The 23,059-nt window shown below is 48.1% G+C and overlaps 1 protein-coding gene across 1 annotated transcript in view; it reads left to right on the plus strand.

The window, feature by feature from the left end:
- KIF1B (kinesin family member 1B) overlaps positions 1-23,059 on the plus strand; it is a 141,602-nt gene that overhangs the window by 12,428 nt on the left and 106,115 nt on the right. The window contains exon 2 of the mRNA XM_077249654.1: positions 8,197-8,391. Within this exon, the coding sequence (XP_077105769.1) occupies positions 8,286-8,391 (106 nt within the window). The 5' untranslated portion in view covers positions 8,197-8,285. The remainder of the gene's footprint in view (positions 1-8,196; positions 8,392-23,059) is intronic.

The following is a 23,059-nucleotide window of genomic DNA, read 5'->3' on the forward strand; positions in this document are numbered from 1 at the left end:
GAAGGCATCAAAACTATGGATTAACTAATTAATTTCAGTTGTTTCACACTTTTTTTGTAATGTCTTATATTCTAGGTTCTTCAAAGTAGCCACCTTTTGCTTTAATGACTGCTTTGCACACTCTTGGCATTCTCTTGATGAGCTTCAAAAAGTAGTCACCGGAAATGCTCTTCCAACAATCTTGAAGGAGTTCCCAGAGATGCTTAGCACTTGTTGGCCCTTTTGCCTTCACTTTGCGGTCCAGCTCACCCCAAACCATCTCGATTGGGTTCAGGTCTGGTGACTGTGGAGGCCAGGTCATCTGGCATAGCACCCCATCACTCTCCTTCTTGGTCAAATAGCCCTTACACAGCCTGGAGGTGTATTTGAGGTTATTGTCCTGTTGAAAAATAAATGATGGTCCAACTAAATGCAAACCGGATGGAATAGCATGCCACTGCAAGATGCTGTGGTAGCCATGCTGGTTCAGTATGCCTTCAATTTTGAATAAATCCCCAACAGTGTCACCAGCAAAGCACCCCCACACCATCACACCTCCTCCTCCATGCTTCACTGTGGGAACCAGGCATGTAGAATCCATCCGTTCACCTTTTCTGCGTCGCACAAAGACACGGTGGTTGGAACCAAAGATCTCAAATTTAGACTCATCAGACCAAAGCGCAGATTTCCACTGGTCTAATGTCCATTCCTTGTGTTCTTTAGCCCAAACAAGTCTCTTCTGCTTGCTGCCTGTCCTTAGCAGTGGTTTCCTAGCAGCTATTTTACCATGAACGCCTGCTGCACAAAGTCTCCTCTTAAACAGTTGCTGTAGAGATGTGTCTGCTGCTAGAGCTCTGTGTGGCATTGACCTGGTCTCTAATCTGAGCTGCTGTTAACCTGCGATTTCTGAGGCTGGTGACTCGGATAAACTTATCCTCAGAAGCAGAGGTGACTCTTGATCTTCCTTTCCTGGGGCGGTCCTCATGTGAGCCAGTTTCTTTGTAGTGCTTGATGGTTTTTGCCACTGCCCTTGGGGACACTTTCAAAGTTTTCCCAGTTTTTCGGACTGACTGACCTTCATTTCTTAAAGTAATGATGGCCACTCGTTTTTCTTTACTTAGCTGCTTTTTTTCTTGCGATAATACAAATTCTAACAGTCTATTCAGTAGGACTATCAGCTGTGTATCCACCAGACTTCTGCTCAACACAACTGATGGTCCCAACACCATTTATAAGGCAAGAAATCCCACTTATTAAACCTGACAGGGCACACCTGTGAAGTGAAAACCATTCCCGGTGACTACCTCTTGAAGCTCATCAAGAGAATGCCAAGAGTGTGCAAAGCAGTCATCAAAGCAAAAGGTGGCTACTTTGAAGAACCTAGAATACGACATCTTTTCAGTTGTTTCACACTTTTTTGTTAAGTATATAATTCCACATGTGTTAATTCATAGTTTTGATGCCTTCAGTGCAGTGTGAATTTACAATTTTCATATGAGAAGGATTGTCTAAACTTTTGGTCTGTACTGTGTGTATGTATGTATGTGCATATGTGTATATATATGTATATATGTATGTATGTATATGTGTGTATATAGATATAGATTAAACATTTAATTTGGAAATGGAGCGATTCTGATGGCCTCCAAGGAGATTGGGTCCATTGCCGGAGTTTTACTTGGGGTGTGCGTCATTAGGAAAATCATCAGCTTTTGGTTTCCTGCTTGCTTAGAGATCATACATGACTATTCTAAGAGCGATTTTGTTCTTTATTCTACATAAGGGATATTTAATACCCGGACAGAACATGGCCACCACTGCGGAGATACTGACCCTTGGGTGAGGCGTATAGTGATGCTCTCAGGGGTCGGACTGTATTGATGAAATATAACCCAGGGCCATTGTTCCACCCTCCTGTGTGATGGCGCTGCAGGACTTCATTTTTTCTGCGCACATCTTCCTCTGCGATGTGAATGTTGGCGGTTTTATTTTACGAGCTGGAAACCTCCCTGCTGTTTGCAGTGGACACTGGAGGAACAATGGGCTTTGTAGTCTGAGCTGCGTCCTATTGTCCTCATGGGGGGGGGGGGCGATCAGGAAGAAATGTTTCAGACCCCCTCTTGGGCTCCTGAAGCCCCCTCTTGGTTCTTGTGCTGTTCCCTGGAGATGGGAATTCGATAAACTTAGAATTCTATTCCTTTTTCTTTCATGTCACTGAATATTTGTCTTACTGAATGTAATATTTCCCTGGACTGACGGATCCTGACTGCAAGTCATCTCCTTAGGTTATGGGGGCGCGTAATATGCAGAATCTTGCTGCATTAAGGGTCTGCTAATTAATGATTTGTAAGTTTCCAGCAGCTTTATTTGCAAAACTGCGCTGATGGATTAAATGCTTCCCACCAAGACAGTCAGGTCCATTTTCTGATCCGAGTCATGGATCAAAATTACCCATACAGGTCCAGAGGTCTGAGAAAGTCATCAGTCTGCAGCCGGAGTACTTACTGCAATGTGTATAAAAAGCTTTGCAAGGTTTTTATCATTTTATTTTTTTAAGCGCACGAGTAAATCACTTATGGTAAAAAGATACTGTCCAAAGTAATGATAATCCATCCACGGACTACCAGGTCCAGGCCATTACTGTCTAGGCGGAAACAAGGGCAAAGGAGCAAACCTAAAAGTGGACAAATGAGGTATTAGTATTGGTGTGGGGAAGGCTTTTTTAGCTGCACCCTGGCTCCTCTGAAGGTTTTGACGGTAGGACTTATGCCTCATTCACACATCCGAGGGTCGCGATTTAGGGGTCGGTGTCCTGACCTATCAGTCTGTCAGATCTGTGCCAGAAGGTCCGAGAATTACAGTCTCGGATTTTTGAATGTGGCATTGACTATACCTTGTGATGGCAGCTATTTCCCCTGTGGCAGAAGGACAATGCCCCCGACACCAGGATCATATAGTCAGGGATCACTTCCAGGAACATGACAGCGACTTTACTTGCCGGCCGTCATGGTCCCTCTTGCATCTCCTGGATGGGTGTCTGTAAGTGGCCATTCAGCCGGGGATGATAATGGAAGCGTCTGCTGGGGCTATGGCCTAAACGCCACAATGACAAATGGGCCTTGTTATAAAGCGTCATGGCTTCTCTGCCTAAAAAGGCTGCGTGTCCACCTATACGAGTGCCCGAAGGTTTTATTCATATGCTGCATTTTTTCTCTCCGTTTGTGACTCAGAAAAAACACCAGCAAACTGAATGAGGTCTCTGAACTCTCCTGCACACTGATTATTTTCCTTACGGATTTGAACCAGCATTGCGATTTTTCTAATTTGCAGCATTTTTGTAGTGTTTTTCACTCAATGAATCCGTGAAATAAACATATGTTTTATGGAACTTTTCTCCTGCCAAAACCCTGGATTTTGCTGCAGAAAAATCTGCATCAAATACTCAACGTGTGCACATGGCCTAAAGGTGCATATTCGGGCTGTCTGGCCACTTTTCTGCTCTCTCGGACGTTTCTTTAAGTAGCTGCGTCATTGCTGTCCACAAATAAAATGGCAAAAGTAGATTTTCCACTTGGGGAGATGTAAAGTATTAATTGACTGTGGCTACTTTCTCATCGTGCTGATGTCTGGGTGGGGGGGGGGCAGCCTCGTATGTGCAGGACTCCCATCCCAGCTAATGGCCGCCGCATTAGGCAACGCTAAGATCTCTCGTGACCCAAATATATTCTGGAGATATAATCCCATTGTTCCCCTTACACCGAGGAGCCGGCTCTTGTCTCTGATCTCCGAGAAGCATCTGAGGAGCTTTGAAGTTCAGGAAATAAAACGCAGAGATTTTTATATCTCACAACCTTTAGACGTTGTTATCCGGCGCTCGCAGTATTTAGGGTCGTTCTGATAATCCGGCATTCATTTCTGCTTAAGGTTTGGAAAAACCTCTAGCATGTATTTTTTTTTTTTCTTGGCTGAACACAGAATATTAATAAAGTTTCCTGAGTTATGCCGAGTTATAGGAATTTGGCTGTACATCAATCATAGCTGCCAACTTCTGCAAAGGGATGTCCAGACCACCTAAATAACTACAGGCCCCTAATCTGGTACAGACCCCCCTCCCCAGCATTAAATTGTTTGGTGATCCATAGAGACATTACACTGTCGGCCTTAGTCGTCGCTATAGGAGTAAAAGTACAACTTTTAAATGTCCTGATAACGAATGCTGGGAGTTGTAGTTTCACAACAGCCATAGTGATGAAGGCTTGTGATCCCTGGCAGGTGAAATACAGACACCAGACCCCATAGAGACCCCATATCAGATCTGTTTTAATGCAGATCCTGAACCAGAGCACCATAAATAAATATGGCCATCGGACCCCCTAAATAAATCCACATCTAGACCAGACCCCCTAAATACAGACCCTAAACCAGAGCCTGGGCCATAACCCCATAAATGAATACAGCTCCCCAAACCATACAAACTAAATACTGCCCCCCCAGACCAGACCCCCTAAATAAATACAGACCCTAGACCAGACCCCTTAAATACAGACCCTAGACCAGAGCCTGGGCCATAACCACACAAATGAATACAGCCCCCCAGACCAGCCCCCCCAAATAAATGCAGATAAAGACCAGACTGGCTGTGAAATACAGAATGGTGTTTTGCGTCAGTGTTCGGGCAGGCAGCAAGGGGAATGATGAAATGGAGAAAGTTTATAGTGCGGGGGGGGGGGGTTAATCTGGACATTTTACCACCTTTTTTTTTAAATTTTTTTATTTGATGATCCCCCCCCCCCCTTTTTTGATTTTGTTACTAACCTTTTGGGAGCCTTGTCAGGAACGAAATCTAGAAATCTACGGTGTGTGTAGTCCAGCATCCGAGGTTATAGTAAGCCCGCTGCAGTCTACCTTTATGAAGGCCTCACTGATCAGCAGACGCACTAGGCCTTGTTGCCCCAAGCAACCAATCAGAGTTTAGCTTTTATTTCCTAATCTGCCCTGAGCTAATGTAAGCTGCGCTGTGATTGGTTGCTATGGACGCGGAGGAGTGTTTGTCACTATGGCTTCCTCCCAGCTTTCTACTCCACGTTCTTCTAGGAAGCTTGAACCAGGCTCCTCCGGGAAGGGTCAGGTGACCGCGCCACCAGTGGAATATCCACGTCCTGAGACTTTGCCGCTCTCCGTGACTCTGCACCAAGTGAAGGGCGTAGTGACAGCGGCATAATCTTTTGATTATTTTTCATTTGATGGAGATGCATGCTGTCCCATGAAAACAAGACTGCGTTTTTTCAAAAAATGTATTAACGACACTTATTGTACTGGTTAAATAATGTAATATTTTGATTGTTTGGATTTTTATTGACACAGCGAAATCTAATATATTTAGGGTCTGATTCATCATCTGTGTTGCTTGTGCTGCTCTTTTTTTGTTGTGTATGTATGTATGTGTGTGTGTGTGTGTATATGTATATTCTACTATATAATTGTCTAAGGGTCACTTCCGTCTGTCCTTCTGTCTTTCTTTCTTTCTGTCTGTCACAGATATTCATTGGTCGCGGCCTTTGTCTGTCATGGAAATCCAAGTCGCTGATTGGTCGTGGCAAAACAGCCACGACCAATCAGCGACGGCCACAGTCCGGCAGCAAAATGGCCGCTCTTTCCTCCCCGCAGTTAGTGCCCGCTCCATACTCCCCTGCAGTCAGCCCTCACACAGGGTTAATGGCAGCGTTAATGGACCGCGGTGTAACGCACTCCGGTAACGCAGCTATTAACCCTGTGTGACCAACTTTTTACTATTGATGCTGCGTATGCAGCATCAATAGTAAAAAGATCTAATGTTACAAATTAGAATAATAATAAAAAAAAGGTTATTCTCACTCTCCGACGTCGCCCGCTGTCCTCGGCAGTGCTAGCGGCAGGTTCCGGTGCCAAGGATGCTATGCGAGAAGGACCTGCCATGACGTCACGGTCATGTGACCACGATGTCATCACAGGTCCTGCGCTCATACCAACCCTGGGACCGCAAGCTGCCGCGTGCACCGTACACAGGCGCCAGGACTTCAACGGGCCTTCGGAAGGTGAGTATATGTTTATTTTTTATTTTACGTGGCTGGGAAATATACTACGTGACTGTGCAATATACTACGTGGCTGACCAATATACTACATACTATGTGGCTGGGCAATATACTACGTGGCTGGGCAATATGACTGGGCAATATACTACGTGGCTGGGCAATATACTACGTGGCTGTGCAATGTACTACGTGGGCTGTGCAATATACTACGTGGGCTGTGCAATATACTACGTGGGCTGTGCAATATACTACGTGGGCTGTGCAATATACTACGTGGGCTGTGCAATATACCACGTGGGCTGTGCAATATACCACGTGGGCTGTGCAATATACCACGTGGGCTGTGCAATATACCACGTGGGCTGTGCAATATACCACGTGGGCTGTGCAATATACCACGTGGGCTGTGCAATATACCACGTGGGCTGTGCAATATACCACGTGGGCTGTGCAATATACCACGTGGGCTGTGCAATATACCACGTGGGCTGTGCAATATACCACGTGGGCTGTGCAATATACCACGTGGGCTGTGCAATATACCACGTGGGCTGTGCAATATCCTACGTGGACATGCATATTCTAGAATACCCGATGCGTTAGAATCGGGCCACCATCTAGTGTGTGTATATGTGTGTGTGTGTGTGTGTAGATAGATAGATAGATAGATAGATAGATAGATAGATAGATAGATGTGTGTGTATGTGTATATATAGTTTTACAGCTTTTTTTTTTTTTTTTTTCCCCCCCCCTCATTATTATTTTTCCGTCCCCATAGACATGTGAACTTCAGATCGCTTATTCGATATCCTGTAATATTCCAGTATTTATTGTAAATAATGAAAATAACATTATGAAGCCCAAGGTGGTAGTGACGGGGGTCTTCAGTGTTCCCCAGGCTGCCATCACTGGGGCCTGAATGGCTCGGCACACTATGATGGAGGAGGCTCAGCGGCACACTATGATGGAGCGGGCTCGGCGGCTCACTATGGTGGAGCAGGCTCGGCTCCTGAGCCTGCTCCACACTGCTGTTATGGTGCATTAAGGGTTTAACATTTCTAACGCCTTGTTGCCCATGGTGACAGACTAAAAAACTACTTTTCGGTTTTTTTTTTTTTTACATTTTATGCACAATAAAACAAATAACAAAGTTGACTTGTGATACTATGTTTTTAGCATTTTATTGTGGAGTGACTTGTAGTTAGTGATATGAGGCTACAAACAGGAAGTGATGTGTGCATCTGGAAAGTGTGTCCCACTTCCCCTCTCTGCTATATTGGATGAGGACCGATGTTTTGGCTCAGGGGCCCAGGAGCTCTGGGCTTTGCAGTGGTGGCCGTACTGGTGGTAGCCCGGCTCTCGCCCGAGCTATTGACCTGTATGATGTTATGCTGCCGGTGTTCCTGCCGGCTCCCAGTATGTGACATGTTATGCTGCCGGTGTTCCTGCCGGCTCCCAGTATGTGACATGTTATGCTGCCGGTGTTCCTGCCGGTTCCCAGTATGTGACATGTTATGCTGCCGGTGTTCCTGCCGGCTTCCAGTATGTGACATGTTATACTGCCGGTGTTCCTGCCGGCTCCCAGTATGTGACATGTTATGCTGCTGGTGTTCCTGCCGGCTCCCAGTATGTGACATGTTATGCTGCCGGTGTTCCTGCCGGCTTCCAGTATGTGACATGTTATGCTGCCGGTGTTCCTGCCGGCTTCCAGTATGTGACATGTTATACTGCCGGTGTTCCTGCCGGCTCCCAGTATGTGACATGTTATGCTGCTGGTGTTCCTGCCGGCTCCCAGTATGTGACATGTTATGCTGCCGGTGTTCCTGCCGGCTCCCAGTATGTGACATGCTATGCTGCCGGTGTTCCTGCCGGCTCCCAGTATGTGACATGTTATGCTGCCGGTGTTCCTGCCGGCTCCCAGTATGCGCTGAGTCAGGTCCACAGCTGCTGGATAAGGATTTAGGAGATGTCTGTCCTGTGTACACAGTTTTTTGTTTTTTTTTATCCCCCTGTTTGCCTATAGCTGGCGCTTGATGTCAGACTCCTCCATAGAGCCGCTGTGGTGTGGAGCGTTGTTACCGGCTTGTTACAATGTTGTTCACTTTCTATTATTAATGTCACATTGTTTGTTTTTTGTTTTCCAGAATGAGGACCTGAGATTTATCACCTCCCCCCCGCCCCAGCAGACTTTCTATTCTTTTATACATTTGGCACGTCCCTCCCTCGGACCACCATGTCTGGCGCTTCTGTGAAAGTGGCCGTTCGGGTTCGCCCCTTCAACACAAGGGAACTCAGCAAAGAATCAAAATGCATTATCCAGATGCAGGGAAATTCAACCAGTAAGTATCAGCGTTACCTCCATACATGTGCCTTATTTTGGGGGGCTGCTGAGGTGATATGATCTGCAGGGGCTGGGAAGGTGGGAGGTGTACAGGTGTCCACTGCTGAGCTCCACTTTACAGTTTATGTATAGATATGATGTGCACAACTACCGTAGTTGACAAGCTTAGTAAATGCATTACTTTATTACAGTCCAGAGCTGCACTCATAGTCCACAGCACTTTACAATTAAGCGGGGGTTTGTACAGACAATAGAGACATTAAAAGTGATACATAATACCAGTTACAGGAGGAGTGAGGGTCCCGCTGCTCGCCATCTACAATCTATAAGGAAATGGGAGGGGACTCAGGATCAGTAATGTATGTACACAGTGACTGCACCAGCAGAATGGTGAGTGCAGCTCTGGGGTATAATACAGGATGTAACTCGGGATCAGTAATGTATGTACACAGTGACTGCACCAGCAGAATGGTGAGTGCAGCTCTGGGGTATAATACAGGATGTAACTCGGGATCAGTAATGTATGTACACAGTGACTGCACCAGCAGAATAGTGAGTGCAGCTCTGGGGTATAATACAGGATGTAACTCAGGATCAGTAATGTAATGTATGTACATGGAGCGCCCCCACGTAAGGGCAATGGAGTACTCAGTACCGGGTCCTTCGGTTCTCAATGGGGGATGTCACGGTGGCCCGACCCGGCCCGTGGCCCTTTGAGGGGACTCCAATAAAAAGGAAAGTTTGTGTAATTAATGTTCGTGACGCCACCTGTGGTATTCGGACAGGGCGACCGACGCTGCTTAGGGGTCCGCTGGGCTGATGTTATGGCAGCTAGATGGTATACCTTCCCACAGGTGAAGTGTATCCCCAGGGCTTCCCAGAAGTGTAGATGGTGGATGGTGTAAGGCGCGGTGAATAACGAGGACACAAGGTTGCAGTCTCTTTACCTTTTACTGAAGGCTTCAGTGTCCACAGTCCTGGGCACCGGATCACAGGGTAGGCAGAGTGCGGCTGGTCTGAAGGCAAATCCAGAGTCTCCTTGTCCAGGTGGAATGCAATAGCCTTCCTATGCGCACAGTAACACAGTAAGTCCTCACTTGCTTAAGCTCTAATAAGGTCCTCACTGTTATTACTCTTCTCTCTCTGTTCCCCGTGGTCGGATAGAACAAAACCCGTATGACTGATGGCCTGAGGCTTGTTTATAGGGACCCTAGAGACGCCCCGACCCCCACCATTTGCCACCTGTCTTCTTAGGTATTAAGGTCGGGCAGCCAACTTGGAATTGACTGTCCTGACAGTCTCTGAAGCAATGGCGTAGAGCACTTTACTCCCTTGGTATTCTGGCTACCGGAACGCGCACCAGAAGGATGCCGCTTCTCTCGTGTACTATCCTCTCTGGTATCCACTTGTTGCTATGCCTTCGTTTCTCACTCACTACAACACACTTCCTTTCAATGTCTCTTTCTTAGGATGCTGCCGCACGTGGGGCAGGCGCAGCTCCATGGACCCTCGTCCTCCTCAGACCGTAGTCTGGATCTGACTGGCCTTGCTCCAGCCAGCTCGGTCTGGAGACCTTTCTCTCTGTCTCCAGCCAGGAACTCCCTAACTTTCTAACCAACCCACCAGTTTTACCTAACTGTGAGGAGTGGCCTAATAGATAGAACCTTTACTCCCCCTGGTGGACTGGAGTTTGAAGTGTGTGGTGTGTCTGTGATACCTGGACAGGAGATCTCCTTTATTGCCATCAGACGTAATATTGCCCGCCCTAGTGGAGGAACAATATTACTGCAGCAACCAGGACTCTGGGGTGCTGCATACACAGTGACTGCACCAGCAGAGTAGTGAGTGCAGCCCAGGAGTATAATACAGAATGTAACTCACGATCAGTAATGTAATGTATGTACACAGTGACTGCACCAGCAGAAAAGTGAGTGCAGCTCTGGGGTATAATACAGGATGTAACTCAGGATCAGTAATGTATGTACACAGTGACTGCACCAGCAGAATAGTGATTGCAGCTCTGGGGTATAATACAGGATGTAACTCAGGATCAGTAATGTATGTACACAGTGACTGCACCAGCAGAATAGTGAGTGCAGCTCTGGGGTATAATACAGGATGTAACTCAGGATCAGTAATGTAATGTATGTACACAGTGACTGCACCAGCAGAATAGTGAGTGCAGCTCAGCAGTATAATACAGGATGTAACTTGGGATCAGTAATGTAATGTATGTACACAGTGACTGCACCAGCAGAATAGTGAGTGCAGCTCTGGAGTATAATACAGGATGTAACTTGGGATCAGTAATGTAATGTATGTACACAGTGACTGCACCAGCAGAATAGTGAGTGCAGCTCTGGGGTATAATATAGGATGTAACTCAGGATCAGTAATGTAATGTATGTACACAGTGACTGCACCAGCAGAATAGTGAGTGCAGCTCTGGAGTATAATATAGGATAAGTATTGTATTCACAAATGACTATAATGGTTCATCAGATATCCTCTCCCTTCCCAGGAGGTAATGCCTTGGTGGAGGATTACCGCTCGTTCCTGTGTCCCTCAGCTTTTAGGATGTCCGTTGTCTATTGTACCTGATTACCTGTTCAGCATGCAGCCTGCATACTCCCTGCAGTTCTCAGGCTCTCTGAATGTTCCCGTCTCCTCCCTGCCCTGGGTGATTGTCATTAGATGGGTCACGGACAAGTAACCGCATGCAAACCACACAGAACACAGGGGCAGCACGGGCCGGACTCCCTCCATCTTTTGGGGTCAGTAACGTCTGACCTGACTTTTGTTACAAAGTCAAAATGTATCATTGGAACAGAAAGAAACAAATGGCATGAGCAGCGTTTGATTATGTATCGCACTGCAACCGGTAAAATAGTGCACACCAGGACGGCACTTTAAGGGGGTCTGCACAGGCTGTAGGGTCGTGGTGCGGTGTGTGCTGTAGTTTTCTTTGTTACCATGGGTTATATGTTTTTTTTTCCTCTTAATTTGAATGCATTTTCACATGCTCTCAACATAGTTGAGTGAATCGGGGACTTGTAGAGCAAGCGCTCGCATTGTGAGGGTTGATATATACTGTCTTGATCACCGTTATTGGCACCCATGAAGTGTAAGTACATAATGTGGGATATCTCCTGAAAAAATGATTTAAATGAAAGTCTTTTTGTGTCGAGCACTTGTGCTAAATACAGAAGTGCAGATGATAAACAATAATTAAAAAACAAACAAAAACAAAACAATGGGAGATAAAGTATAAGAACCTTAATCTGCTGTGACCCTGGTATTGGCCCCTTTATATTACATTACTATGGAAATACATTGTGACTCGCCTGCGGTAAATCACAAATGAGAATCACCTGTGATTGATTGTCGCTGCCCATGTGACATGAATTAGCCAATGAATGATGACTTCAGTGTTTTAAAAAGCCACAATGTAGGCCCTGTTCCTTTGTCACAATGGTGAAGACAAAGCTGTCTGAGAACATCAGAACTGCTATTAGCAAATGCAAGAATTCCAAAGGGTAGAACACCACCACCACGGCAAACATCCAAAGGCTCGAAGGCCAACCTGGAACAGTTGGAGTCATGGTTTCAACAAGTACCATAAGCTGTACACTAAACCTACCAGAGCTTTATGGGCAAAGGCCAAGGAAGAAACCATTGCTGAAGGAAAGACCTTAAAAGTAACAACTGATTTTTGCCAAAGAGTACTTAAACAAACCACAATCCTTCTGGGAAAATGTTCTGTGGACAGATGAAGCAAAAATAGCTTTTTGGCAAGGCAAAGCATCAGTTTATTTACAGACGGCACAATGAAGCTTATAAGGAAAAGAACACCCTACCAACAGTTAAGCATGGTGGAGGATCCATAATACTGTGGGGTTTCTTTTCTGTGTCTCGTACTGGAGTCCTTCACCGTGTAGCACTGGAATCATGAAATCGGAGAATTATTAAGGGATTTTAGAGCGAAATGCCCTACCCAGTGTAAGAAAACTTGATTTGAGTCGAAGATCATGGGTTCTCCAGCAAGACAATGACCCAAAGTACACATCCAAAAGTACACAGGAATGGTTGAAAAGAAAACATGGACTGTTTTAAAATGGCCGGCGATGAGTCCTGACCTCAATCCGATTGAAAATCTTCGGGGTGAACTGAAATCTGCCACTGGGGAAAAAGAACCCTGCAAACATTCAAGAGCTTGAACAAACTGCAAAGGAAAAGTGGGAGAAAATACCAGTGAGAAGGACAAGAAGCTTATCGATGGCTTGCAAGAATCGTCTGGAGGCTGTCATCAGTGCCAAAGGGTGTGCAACCAAGTATTAATTAGGGGCCTTCATTGCTGCACATGTTGTTTATTCTGATTCTTCTTTGAAATTGCAACATGTAAGTTGAGAAACAATGTTTTATTGTTGTATTACTTTGGATCAGTAATTAACAAATCCTGAGGATAGAACTATGGTACATTTCCATTTATTTCTGAAGATATTGTCCAGTCTATGAAAACAATGAAGGGTGCCAGTAATGGGGAGCAGGACTGTATCTGATGCATTAGCTTATAAGAGGTTGCTGGCAGTTCTCCCATTTATATTTTCTCGCTTTCTTCTGGATGATGCGTTCTTGTGTACAGCAGCACAGAGCATTTTAGCTTGGCCTGATCAATGTGGCCTGATGTGACTGGGCCATATACTTAAAGGATTATTACTTTTTTTTCATCTAACTTTTTTGTAAAAAGTGTGACCTTTCAATGTATACAGCTCCTAAGCAGAACTTTGTATCTCCATCGTTGTGTGCAGTTTTTTGTATTTAGGTTTTGAAACCGAGGTGGGAGACAGAGCGAAGAAACACATGACAGCAGGATCAGACCACATGGTGTATGTCTGTCGCCATTGAGACACTTAGGTCTGCGTGGGAGCTGCGTACACGGCCTAACCCACTTTTTTTTTTTTTTTTCCTGGGACCTTCCAACCAAGTAAAGCTTTATGGTTGATGTTCCCACAGCAGGTATCAGGAAATGAGGTTGGACATGTTTGGATTTCAGCATGTCCGATCCTGTGTTTGATTTTCTTTTCTGTTTGTGGGAGATAAGTCTTTTGAGGAGTTCTGTGCAGCGATGTACTCCCCTCTCCCCATTTAGATCATATACATGCGTGGTCCGTGTAAATGAGCTTGTGTGTCCGTGCCGTGTGTCCGAGCTGTCAATCTTCAGGAGCACACAGCCACCCGTCAAGCAAGTGACCGAGAGGCAGGAGAGCGCTGCACTTTACTGCATCAATTTCATAGGCGGCAGATATTGTGTTCAGTTGTATCAATGCAGCCACAAAGAGATAAAAGACCATTTCAATCAGCCGCAGTGCAATTTGCAGAGCAGACTGGAATACATTATTTACCTTCCAGTGCGATCTAATGGACTGATTTAGAGGAAACCGCGTCATGTGTTTATGGCAGCAGGTTACAGAAAAGGAATTTTAACTGATTGTCCCGATCGGATGAGAATGAAATATTTACAGTGTCCAAGCTGCGCCGCAGCGTCGTATCATCCAGCATGTGATTCTTTTGGTGTTTTTCAGGCTATTTAGGGCTCATACCAGAGTTAGGAAAGAATGCAGGAGGCGATCGCAGCGCAGCGGTGGGGTGGGCCGCACGGGACAGGGGCTGCCAAGTCTGAGTGCTGTGGTGGGTGTGAGGGGAGCGCTGCTTTGTGTCTGCTCCTTCCTTACTGCTTCACCAATTGTGCAACCTTATACTTCTCTAAAGCCGTAGTCACCAGCCTCCGGCTATTGCAAGCCTACAACCTTCAGCATGCTGGGAGTTATAGTTATACAACAGCCACAGGTTGGGAAAATGATTTGCAACATATAAAGACTTTGCAAAGTACGGTAATAATAATAATAGTAATAAAAGCATTGTTTTATGTATGCAGCTCCTACGCTGACTCGTGTGCCTCTATGGTTGAAGACTACAAAGCAACCCTGTGTGATTTCTGATTCTGAAGCCGTGTGATTACATATAGATATATAGATCATGTAACTTTTTTTTTTTAAATCTAAATTAACAGAATTTTTTTTAAATTGCCTCTATTTCAAAATCAAAATTACACATATCTTCTCTCACCACGATTCTAAAAGTTCAAATTATCAAAAATATAAAAGTAATTAACCCGCAAGATAAACGCTATATAGAGGAAAAAAAGCAACAAAAATTGTTCAAAGTGTATATAGATCAAAATGGTATTTTAATGCCAACCCGCCAAGCAAAAAAGGTGGATCTATTTTTTCAGTATGTTATAGAGTAAAATGAATGGTGTATTTCCAAACTACCGGTACATCTCGTCTCGCAATAAACAAGACCTCATACGGCCATGGAAATTTATGACTCTTGGAAAGATGGGAAAAAAATAGAAAAACACTAAAAGGGTTGATAGCCCGCTGTTATCGCATTGCACAGGCCCCTTTTACTGTCTGATAATCCTGGATATTTGGTTTTCTGTCATATTCTACTTTTTTTTGGGGGGGGATTAAACAAATTTTATTGTTGTTGTTGTGTTTTTTTTTTTTTTTTGTTTTTTTTTAAGTTTTACTTTTTTGTCCGGATATTATTTTGCCGCCTGCGTTGTCATCTCCACCTGCGTGCACATCCGGACGTCTCCCTCTATGACTGGAGAAGCCACCAGGGCAGGAAGCCCCCCTGATCTGCACGCTGTCTGTTGTGTGACCCTCACCCCCATCCCGCTGAGTCTGTGTTGTGGCGAGCACCGTGTGACGAGTCCGGAGAGGATGAGCGCCGGTAATGTCAGGAATATTGTTTTTCCAGAAGCTGAGATTCCACGTCCTCCCATCCTGAGTCATGTCACTGATCTGTGATGTGCAGGTTCCCAAAAAATGAGGATGGGAACATCTCACAATATGGACATCGAAGAGCAGCTGTCACCCACACACAGGAGTCCGCCAGGACTGCATTATGGGGGTCTGTGAGTCGTCACGTCCAGCAGCAGAGATATACCCATGGAGTGAAACCTTTGTCCGGCACAGGCGTTGCTGCCAGTTCCCGGAGTTCACTCCTCTCCGGTTTCCATTGCTTAGGAACAGTAATATTTGTGTGGGGAAGAGTCTGAGCAGCTGCCGTCACATGAGCCCCTTCCATTAATGCCGGAATTGGCAGCGGGTCCGGGCGGTGTGCGCGGTGTCCGGGCGGTGTGCGCGGGGTCCGGGAGGTGTGTGCTATGTTACCTGCCGTAGAGGCCCCGTATACAGCTATGTTACCTGCCGTAGAGGCCCCGTATACAGCTGTTACCTGCAGTAGGGGCCCCGTATACAGCTGTGTTACCTGCAGTAGAGGCCCCGTATACAGTTATGTTACCTGCAGTAGGGGCCCCGTATACAGCTATGTTACCTGCAGTAGGGGCCCCGTATACAGCTATGTTACCTGCAGTAGGGGCCCCGTATACAGCTATGTTACATGCAGTAGGGGCCCAGTATACAGATATGTTACCTGCAGTAGGGGCCCCGTATACAGCTATGTTACCTGCAGTAGGGGCCCCGTATACAGCTGTGTTACCTGCAGTAGGGGCCCCGTATACAGCTGTGTTACCTGCAGTAGGGGCCCCGTATACAGCTGTGTTACCTGCAGTAGGGGCCCCGTATACAGCTATGTTACCTGCAGTAGGGGCCCCGTATACAGCTATGTTACCTGCAGTAGGAGCCCCGTATCCAGCTATGTTACCTGCAGTAGGGGCCCCGTATCCAGCTATGTTACCTGCAGTAGGGTCCCCGTATCCAGCTATGTTACCTGCAGTAGGGGCCCCGTATCCAGCTATGTTACCTGCAGTAGGGGCCCCGTATCCAGCTATGTTACCTGCAGTAGGGGCCCCGTATCCAGCTATGTTACCTGCAGTAGGGGCCCCGTATCCAGCTATGTTACCTGCAGTAGGGGCCCCGTATCCAGCTATGTTACCTGCAGTAGGGGCCCCGTATCCAGCTATGTTACCTGCAGTAGGGGCCCCGTATCCAGCTATGTTACCTGCAGTAGGGGCCCCGTATACAGCTATGTTACCTGCAGTAGGGGCCCTGTATACAGCTATGTTACCTGCAGTAGGGGCCCCGTATACAGCTATGTTACCTGCAGTAGGGGCCCCGTATACAGCTATGTTACCTGCAGTAGGGGCCCCGTATACAGCTATGTTACCTGCAGTAGGGGCCCCGTATACAGCTATGTTACCTGCAGTAGGGGCCCCGTATCCAGCTATGTTACCTGCAGTAGGGGCCCCGTATCCAGATGTTACCTGCAGTAGGGGCCCCGTATCCAGCTATGTTACCTGCAGTAGGGGCCCCGTATCCAGCTATGTTACCTGCAGTAGGGGCCCCGTATCCAGCTATGTTACCTGCAGTAGGGGCCCCGTATCCAGATGTTACCTGCAGTAGGGACCCCGTATACAGCTATGTTACCTGCAGTAGGGGCCCCGTATCCAGCTATGTTACCTGCAGTAGGGGCCCCGTATCCGGCTATGTTACCTGCAGTAGGGGCCCCGTATCCGGCTATGTTACCTGCAGTAGGGGCCCCGTATCCGGCTATGTTACCTGCAGTAGGGGCCCCGTATCCGGCTATGTTACCTGCAGTAGGGGCCCCGTATCCGGCTATGTTACCTGCAGTAGGGGCCCCGTATCCGGCTATGTTACCTGCAGTAGGGGCCCCGTATCCGGCTATGTTACCTGCAGTAGGGGCCCCGTATCCGGCTATGTTACCTGCAGTAGGGGCCCCGTATCCGGCTATGTTACCTGCAGTAGGGGCCCCGTATCCGGCTATGTTACCTGCAGTAGGGGCCCCGTATCCGGCTATGTTACCTGCAGTAGGGGCCCCGTATCCGGCTATGTTACCTGCAGTAGGGGCCCCGTATCCGGCTATGTTACCTGCAGTAGGGGCCCCGTATCCGGCTATGTTACCTGCAGTAGGGGCCCCGTATCCGGCTATGTTACCTGCAGTAGGGGCCCCGTATCCGGCTATGTTACCTGCAGTAGGGGCCCCGTATCCGGCTATGTTACCTGCAGTAGGGGCCCCGTATCCGGCTATGTTACCTGCAGTAGGGGCCCCGTATCCAGCTATGTTACCTGCAGTAGGGGCCCCGTATCCAGCTATGTTACCTGCAGTAGGGGCCCCGTATCCAGCTATGTTACCTGCAGTAGGGGCCCCGTATCCAGCTATGTTACCTGCAGTAAGGGCCCCGTATACAGCTATGTTACCTGCAGTAGGGACTTTGTATATGGTTGCATTGCTCTCAGTAGGGGCCCTGTATACAGCCGTTCCTCCATTGAATTATTAGAGAAGCAATAAACCGCAGCAATGCCGTTATTGGCCCCATCCATTGGGCTCCTATGTTTGCGATGGAATATGTGGCTTGGGTGCTATCGCCCTCCTGATAAGTGTCGTGCACAGCCTGGGTGTCTCCCGCCTTGGTTTTCTTTAGGGGCTGAAGTTCACCTTTTCTGTGATTGTAAAGTCTCAGGACTGAGACCAAGGAGCTAATGACTTCCGATGTTTCTGCAGTGTCCGGGTCACCACCAGTGTTTTAGGGTGTTTGGCACTCGCCCCCTTCTTGCAGACGCCCTAATCATCACTTGCTACATATGCTGTGTCTGCCTTGTCACCCCTGCCTTACTGCAGATTTCTCAATGCGTTTTCCCTTCCTGGGCAGCGGAGGATCTGCAGGACAGGGAGCACAATGGTTATTTCTACTGGTCTGCAAATATGATATTGTGGCAAATTCATGAACCAGGAGGCCCCTGATGAACATCCAGGATATGAACAAATATACAGGTGCACTGCTGCATTATTGCACTTTACATGACCAATTATATGTTTCTATGGGAGTGCTGGTGGCTGTACAGAAAGTTACCCCAGTCCCTCTTCTGTGTCTGGACCTTTTTGCACAGAACCAAAACCAGATTGCTGATACCTCTTTTCTCTGTGCATTGTAGGAACCTTGTATACGGCTCTATTGCTCTCAGTGGGGGCCCTGTATGCGGCTGCATTGCTCTCAGTGGGGGCCCTGTATGCGGCTGCATTGCTCTCAGTAGGGGGCCCTGTATGCGGCTGCATTGCTCTCAGTGGGGGCACTGTATGCGGCTGCATTGCTCTCGGTGGGGGCACGGTATGCGGCTGCATTGCTCTCGGTAGGGGCCCTGTATATCGGTCCCTCCCCCGTCACTCTGTATGCGGCTGCATTGCTCTCGGTAGGGGCCCTGTATATCGGTCCCTCCCCCGTCACTCTGGCTATGAACTGTTTTTCCGAGAAGTAGTTCTAGGGCTATTTGTATAAGTAATGTTGCTCTTAGTAGGGCCCTGTATGCGGCTGCATTGCTCTCAGGGGGGGCCCTGTATGCGGCTGCATTGCTCTCGGTAGGGGCCCTGTATGCGGCTGCATTGCTCTCGGTGGGGGCCCTGTATGCGGCTGTATTGCTCTGTGGGGGCCCTGTATGCGGCTGCATTGCTCTCAGTGGGGGCCCTGTATGCGGCTGCATTGCTCTCACTGGGGGCCATGTATGCGGCTGCATTGCTCTCGGTGGGGGCCCTGTATGCGGCTGCATTGCTCTCGGTGGGGGCCCTGTATGCGGCTGCATTGCTCTCAGTGGGGGGCCCTGTATGCGGCTGCATTGCTCTCAGTGGGGGGCCCTGTATGCGGCTGCATTGCTCACAGTAGGGGCCCTGTATGCGGCTGTATTGCTCTGTGGGGGCCCTGTATGCGGCTGCATTGCTCTCAGTGGGGGCCCTGTATGCGGCTGTATTGCTCTGTGGGGGCCCTGTATGCGGCTGCATTGCTCTCAGTGGGGGCCCTGTATGCGGCTGCATTGCTCTCACTGGGGGCCATGTATGCGGCTGCATTGCTCTCGGTGGGGGCCCTGTATGCGGCTGCATTGCTCTCGGTGGGGGCCCTGTATGCGGCTGCATTGCTCTCAGTAGGGGGCCCTGTATGCGGCTGCATTGCTCTCAGTAGGGGCCCTGTATGCGGCTGCATTGCTCTCGGTAGGGGCCCTGTGTGCGGCTGCATTGCTCTCGGTGGGGGCCCTGTATGCGGCTGCATTGCTCTCAGTAGGGGGCCCTGTATGCGGCTGCATTGCTCTCGGTGGGGGCCCTGTATGCGGCTGCATTGCTCTCGGTGGGGGCCCTGTATGCGGCTGCATTGCTCTCAGTAGGGGGCCCTGTATGCGGCTGCATTGCTCTCGGTAGGGGCCCTGTATGCGGCTGCATTGCTCTCGGTAGGGGCCCTGTATATCGGTCCCTCCCCCGTCACTCTGGCTATGAACTGTTTTTCCGAGAAGTACCGTAGTTCTAGGGCCATTTGTATTAGTAATGTCCCTGCGGTCCAGGAATGTCTCTTCGCTGTATAAGCCTAATGCTGCGAGCAGAGATCTCAATCCTGTCCGATGTCTTGGACCGGATCCGCCTTCCATATCGATTTTCTGCACTTGATGGCTCAGTCCTGTATTGACGTCTTGGTGTTGCACTAATGCCGTGCAATATGCGCAGCTTATAATAGTTTATTTAACCCCTTCCAGTAATATGTATTAAATTTCTCTCTGAAGTTTCCGTTACTATATTTCCTGACCCATCTGTTTCTATCTGGAACCATTATGGAAGCTTTTAGCCCGATAAAAGCTTTCTACAGGGAGACAGTCAGCAGGTTGGCTAATTATGCATTAGACTATCCGGTCTGTTAGTAGCGAAGGTCAGTTCAGGTCCTTTGCAGCCACCACTGGTTAAATGGAGCATTGGGTGGCATGTTTTAGGGGACGCAGTGAATGGACTTACACCCACTAGGTGGGAATAGTGAAAATGTGTAAATGGTGGCGGATAGCTGTGAGTGCCCCCTAGGACCCCTGTCAGATGGGTTAATACAGGCCCATTATATTGTCCCCACCAGAGCCGTGATACCCGTCCCTGAAGGCGTCCCACTTGTGTGTTCCTACACTGAGGGGCGGATTATGGGGCTGCTGCTGACATTTTTTAATGATAGGTTAGCACTGTCTTGTGGCAAGTCCTCCGCTGCGTCCAGTGCCACATTGCTCACATTGCACAGATGCCTCACGCTGACTTTGTCACCATTCCCGGGATACTTTCCTGGGGTTTTCTGTCACTATCTTCATGATGTTTTTCCTGCGGGTTTCTCATATGTAATTATATTTTCTGTGCGACCTTCTACCCTGCAAGTTGCACCACTGTGCCCGTCCCGATGCCCTTCCTGCTCGCTCTGCTCAAGTGCTTCTGTATGAAACAACTCCGCTAATCCTCCATTCCTCGGCCCGGTGTTGTGCCGGCAGAGTCCTGACCAGCCGAGTTCTAGAAATATCCAGCGGCCGAGGCGGAGTAATGTGTGCGAGTCTGCCCGTACCCGGGTATATATCTGAATGTACGTGCATCTGGTGACTCTGATGGCAAGTGAACAGTCAGTTCAGGGAATTTGGGCAAATGCCAGGATCTGCGCCACTGTGGAAGGGGCAAATTGTGCTGGTACTGGGTCAGAGCATCTTTATCATTGGAGATCTTGTGGGGTGTTCCTGGTATATGGCGGATTTTTGAGGGGAGTTCTCGGTTTACGACAGGTCTGACAGGGTGTTACCAGTATATGGCATGTGTTGTGGGGTGTTCCCTTATATACCGTAAGTCTTGTGACATGTTCTTGGTATACATCAGGTCTTATGAAGTGTCCCCGGTATACAGCACGTCTTAGGCTACTTTCACACTAGCTAAGTGCACTGCACGTCGCTATGCGTCGTTTTGGAGAAAAAACGCATCCTGCAAAAGTGCTTGCAGGATGCTTTTTTTCTCCATAGACTTTTATTAACGACGCAGTGCGACGCATTGCCACACGTCGCAACCGTCGTGCGACGGTTGTGTCATGTTGCGTCGGACTGTCGCCACCAAAAAACGTTGCTTGTAACGTTTTTTGGTGCGTCGTGTCCAGCATTTCCGACCGCGCATGCACGGCCGGAACTCCGCCCCCACCTCCCCGCACCTCACGATGGGGCAGCGGATGCGTTGAAAAACAGCATCCGCTGCCCCCGTTGTGCGGCGCTTCCACAGCTAGCGTCGGTGCGACGTGCAGCGCACGACGCTAGTGTGAAAGTAGCCTTACGGGGGGGGGGGGGTGTTCCTTGTATACAGCAGGTATTGTGGGTGTTGTTGCTATATGGCAGGTCTTGTGGTATATTTTTGGTATACGGCAGGTATTGTGGTATATTATTGGTATGCGGCAGGTATTGTGGTATATTCTTGGTATACGGCAGGTCTTGTAGGGTGTTCCCGGTGTACAGCAGATCTTGTGAGGTGTTACCGGTATACAGCGAGTCTTGTGTGTTCCCAGCATAAGGCGGTTCCTTATGGGGTGGTTCCCAGGATATACTTGTGGATTGTTTTTAGTGCTAGGTGGGTTTTGTAGGTTCCCAGGATATATTTGCGGATTGTTTTTAGTGCTAGGTGGGTTTTGTAGGTTCCCAGGATATACTTGTGGATTGTTTTTAGTGCTAGGTGGGTTTTGTAGGTTCCCAGGATATACTTGTGGATTGTTTTTAGTGCTAGGTGGGTTTTGTAGGGTCCCAGGATATACTTGCGGATTGTTTTTAGTGCTAGGTGGGTTTTGTAGGTTCCCAGGATATACTTGTGGATTGTTTAGTGCTAGGTGGGTTTTGTAGGTTCCCAGGATATACTTGTGGATTGTTTTTAGTGCTAGGTGGGTTTTGTAGGTTCCCAGGATATACTTGTGGATTGTTTTTAGTACTAGGTGGGTTTTGTAGGTTCCCAGGATATACTTGCGGATTGTTTTAGTGCTAGGTGGGTTTTGTGGGCTGCTCCCAGTTTGCAGTTTTTACTACTTAGCAAAACTGATCCAAGCTAGAACCACCGGAGAACCATCTTGGACACTCAGGGCTCCTTGATGTGAGTAGATTGCTGGCCCCTCTGGTCCCACAGAAGATCTACTGTTACACAAGTTGCTAAAATAATTCCTTCTGACTTATAGATGCAGTAGGTTTGATGACCGGTTTGATGCTCTACTTGTTCTGCGGCCTTTCTGTATATGGGGCAGTGTAGTCACAGACCGGTCACAGCTCAGGGTGATGGCTGTGAACTTGCAAAAGTGCCTACAGTCTACACTGGAGCAATGGGAGAAGCGAACTGGCCTAATGTGGCTTGTGTCCATCACCTATCTGGGGAAGAGAAGGTGAAGGAATCCCCTATGGGAAGAGTACAAGTCTGCAACAGCAGTGTGATGGGGCCCCTATGGGAAGAGTACAAGTCTGCAGCGGCAGTGTGATGAGGCCCATATATGAAGAGTACAAGTCTGCAGCAGCAGTGTGATGGGGCCCTATATGAAGATTACAAGTCTGCAGCGGCAGTGTGATGGGGCCCCTATGGGAAGAGTACAAGTCTGCAGCGGCAGTGTGATGGGGTCCCTATATGAAGAGTACAAGTCTGCAGCGGCAGTGTGATGGGGCCCCTATATGAAGAGTATTATTATTATTATTATTATTACAAGTCTGCAGCGGCAGTGTGATGAGGCCCATATATGAAGAGTACAAGTCTGCAGCTGCAGTGTGATGGGGCCCCTATATGAAGAGTACAAGTCTGCAGCTGCAGTGTGATGGAGCCCCTATGGGAAGAGTACA

The sequence above is a fragment of the Ranitomeya variabilis genome, chromosome 4 (genome assembly GCF_051348905.1).
Source record: "Ranitomeya variabilis isolate aRanVar5 chromosome 4, aRanVar5.hap1, whole genome shotgun sequence".
NCBI classification, from domain to species: Eukaryota; Metazoa; Chordata; class Amphibia; order Anura; family Dendrobatidae; genus Ranitomeya; species Ranitomeya variabilis.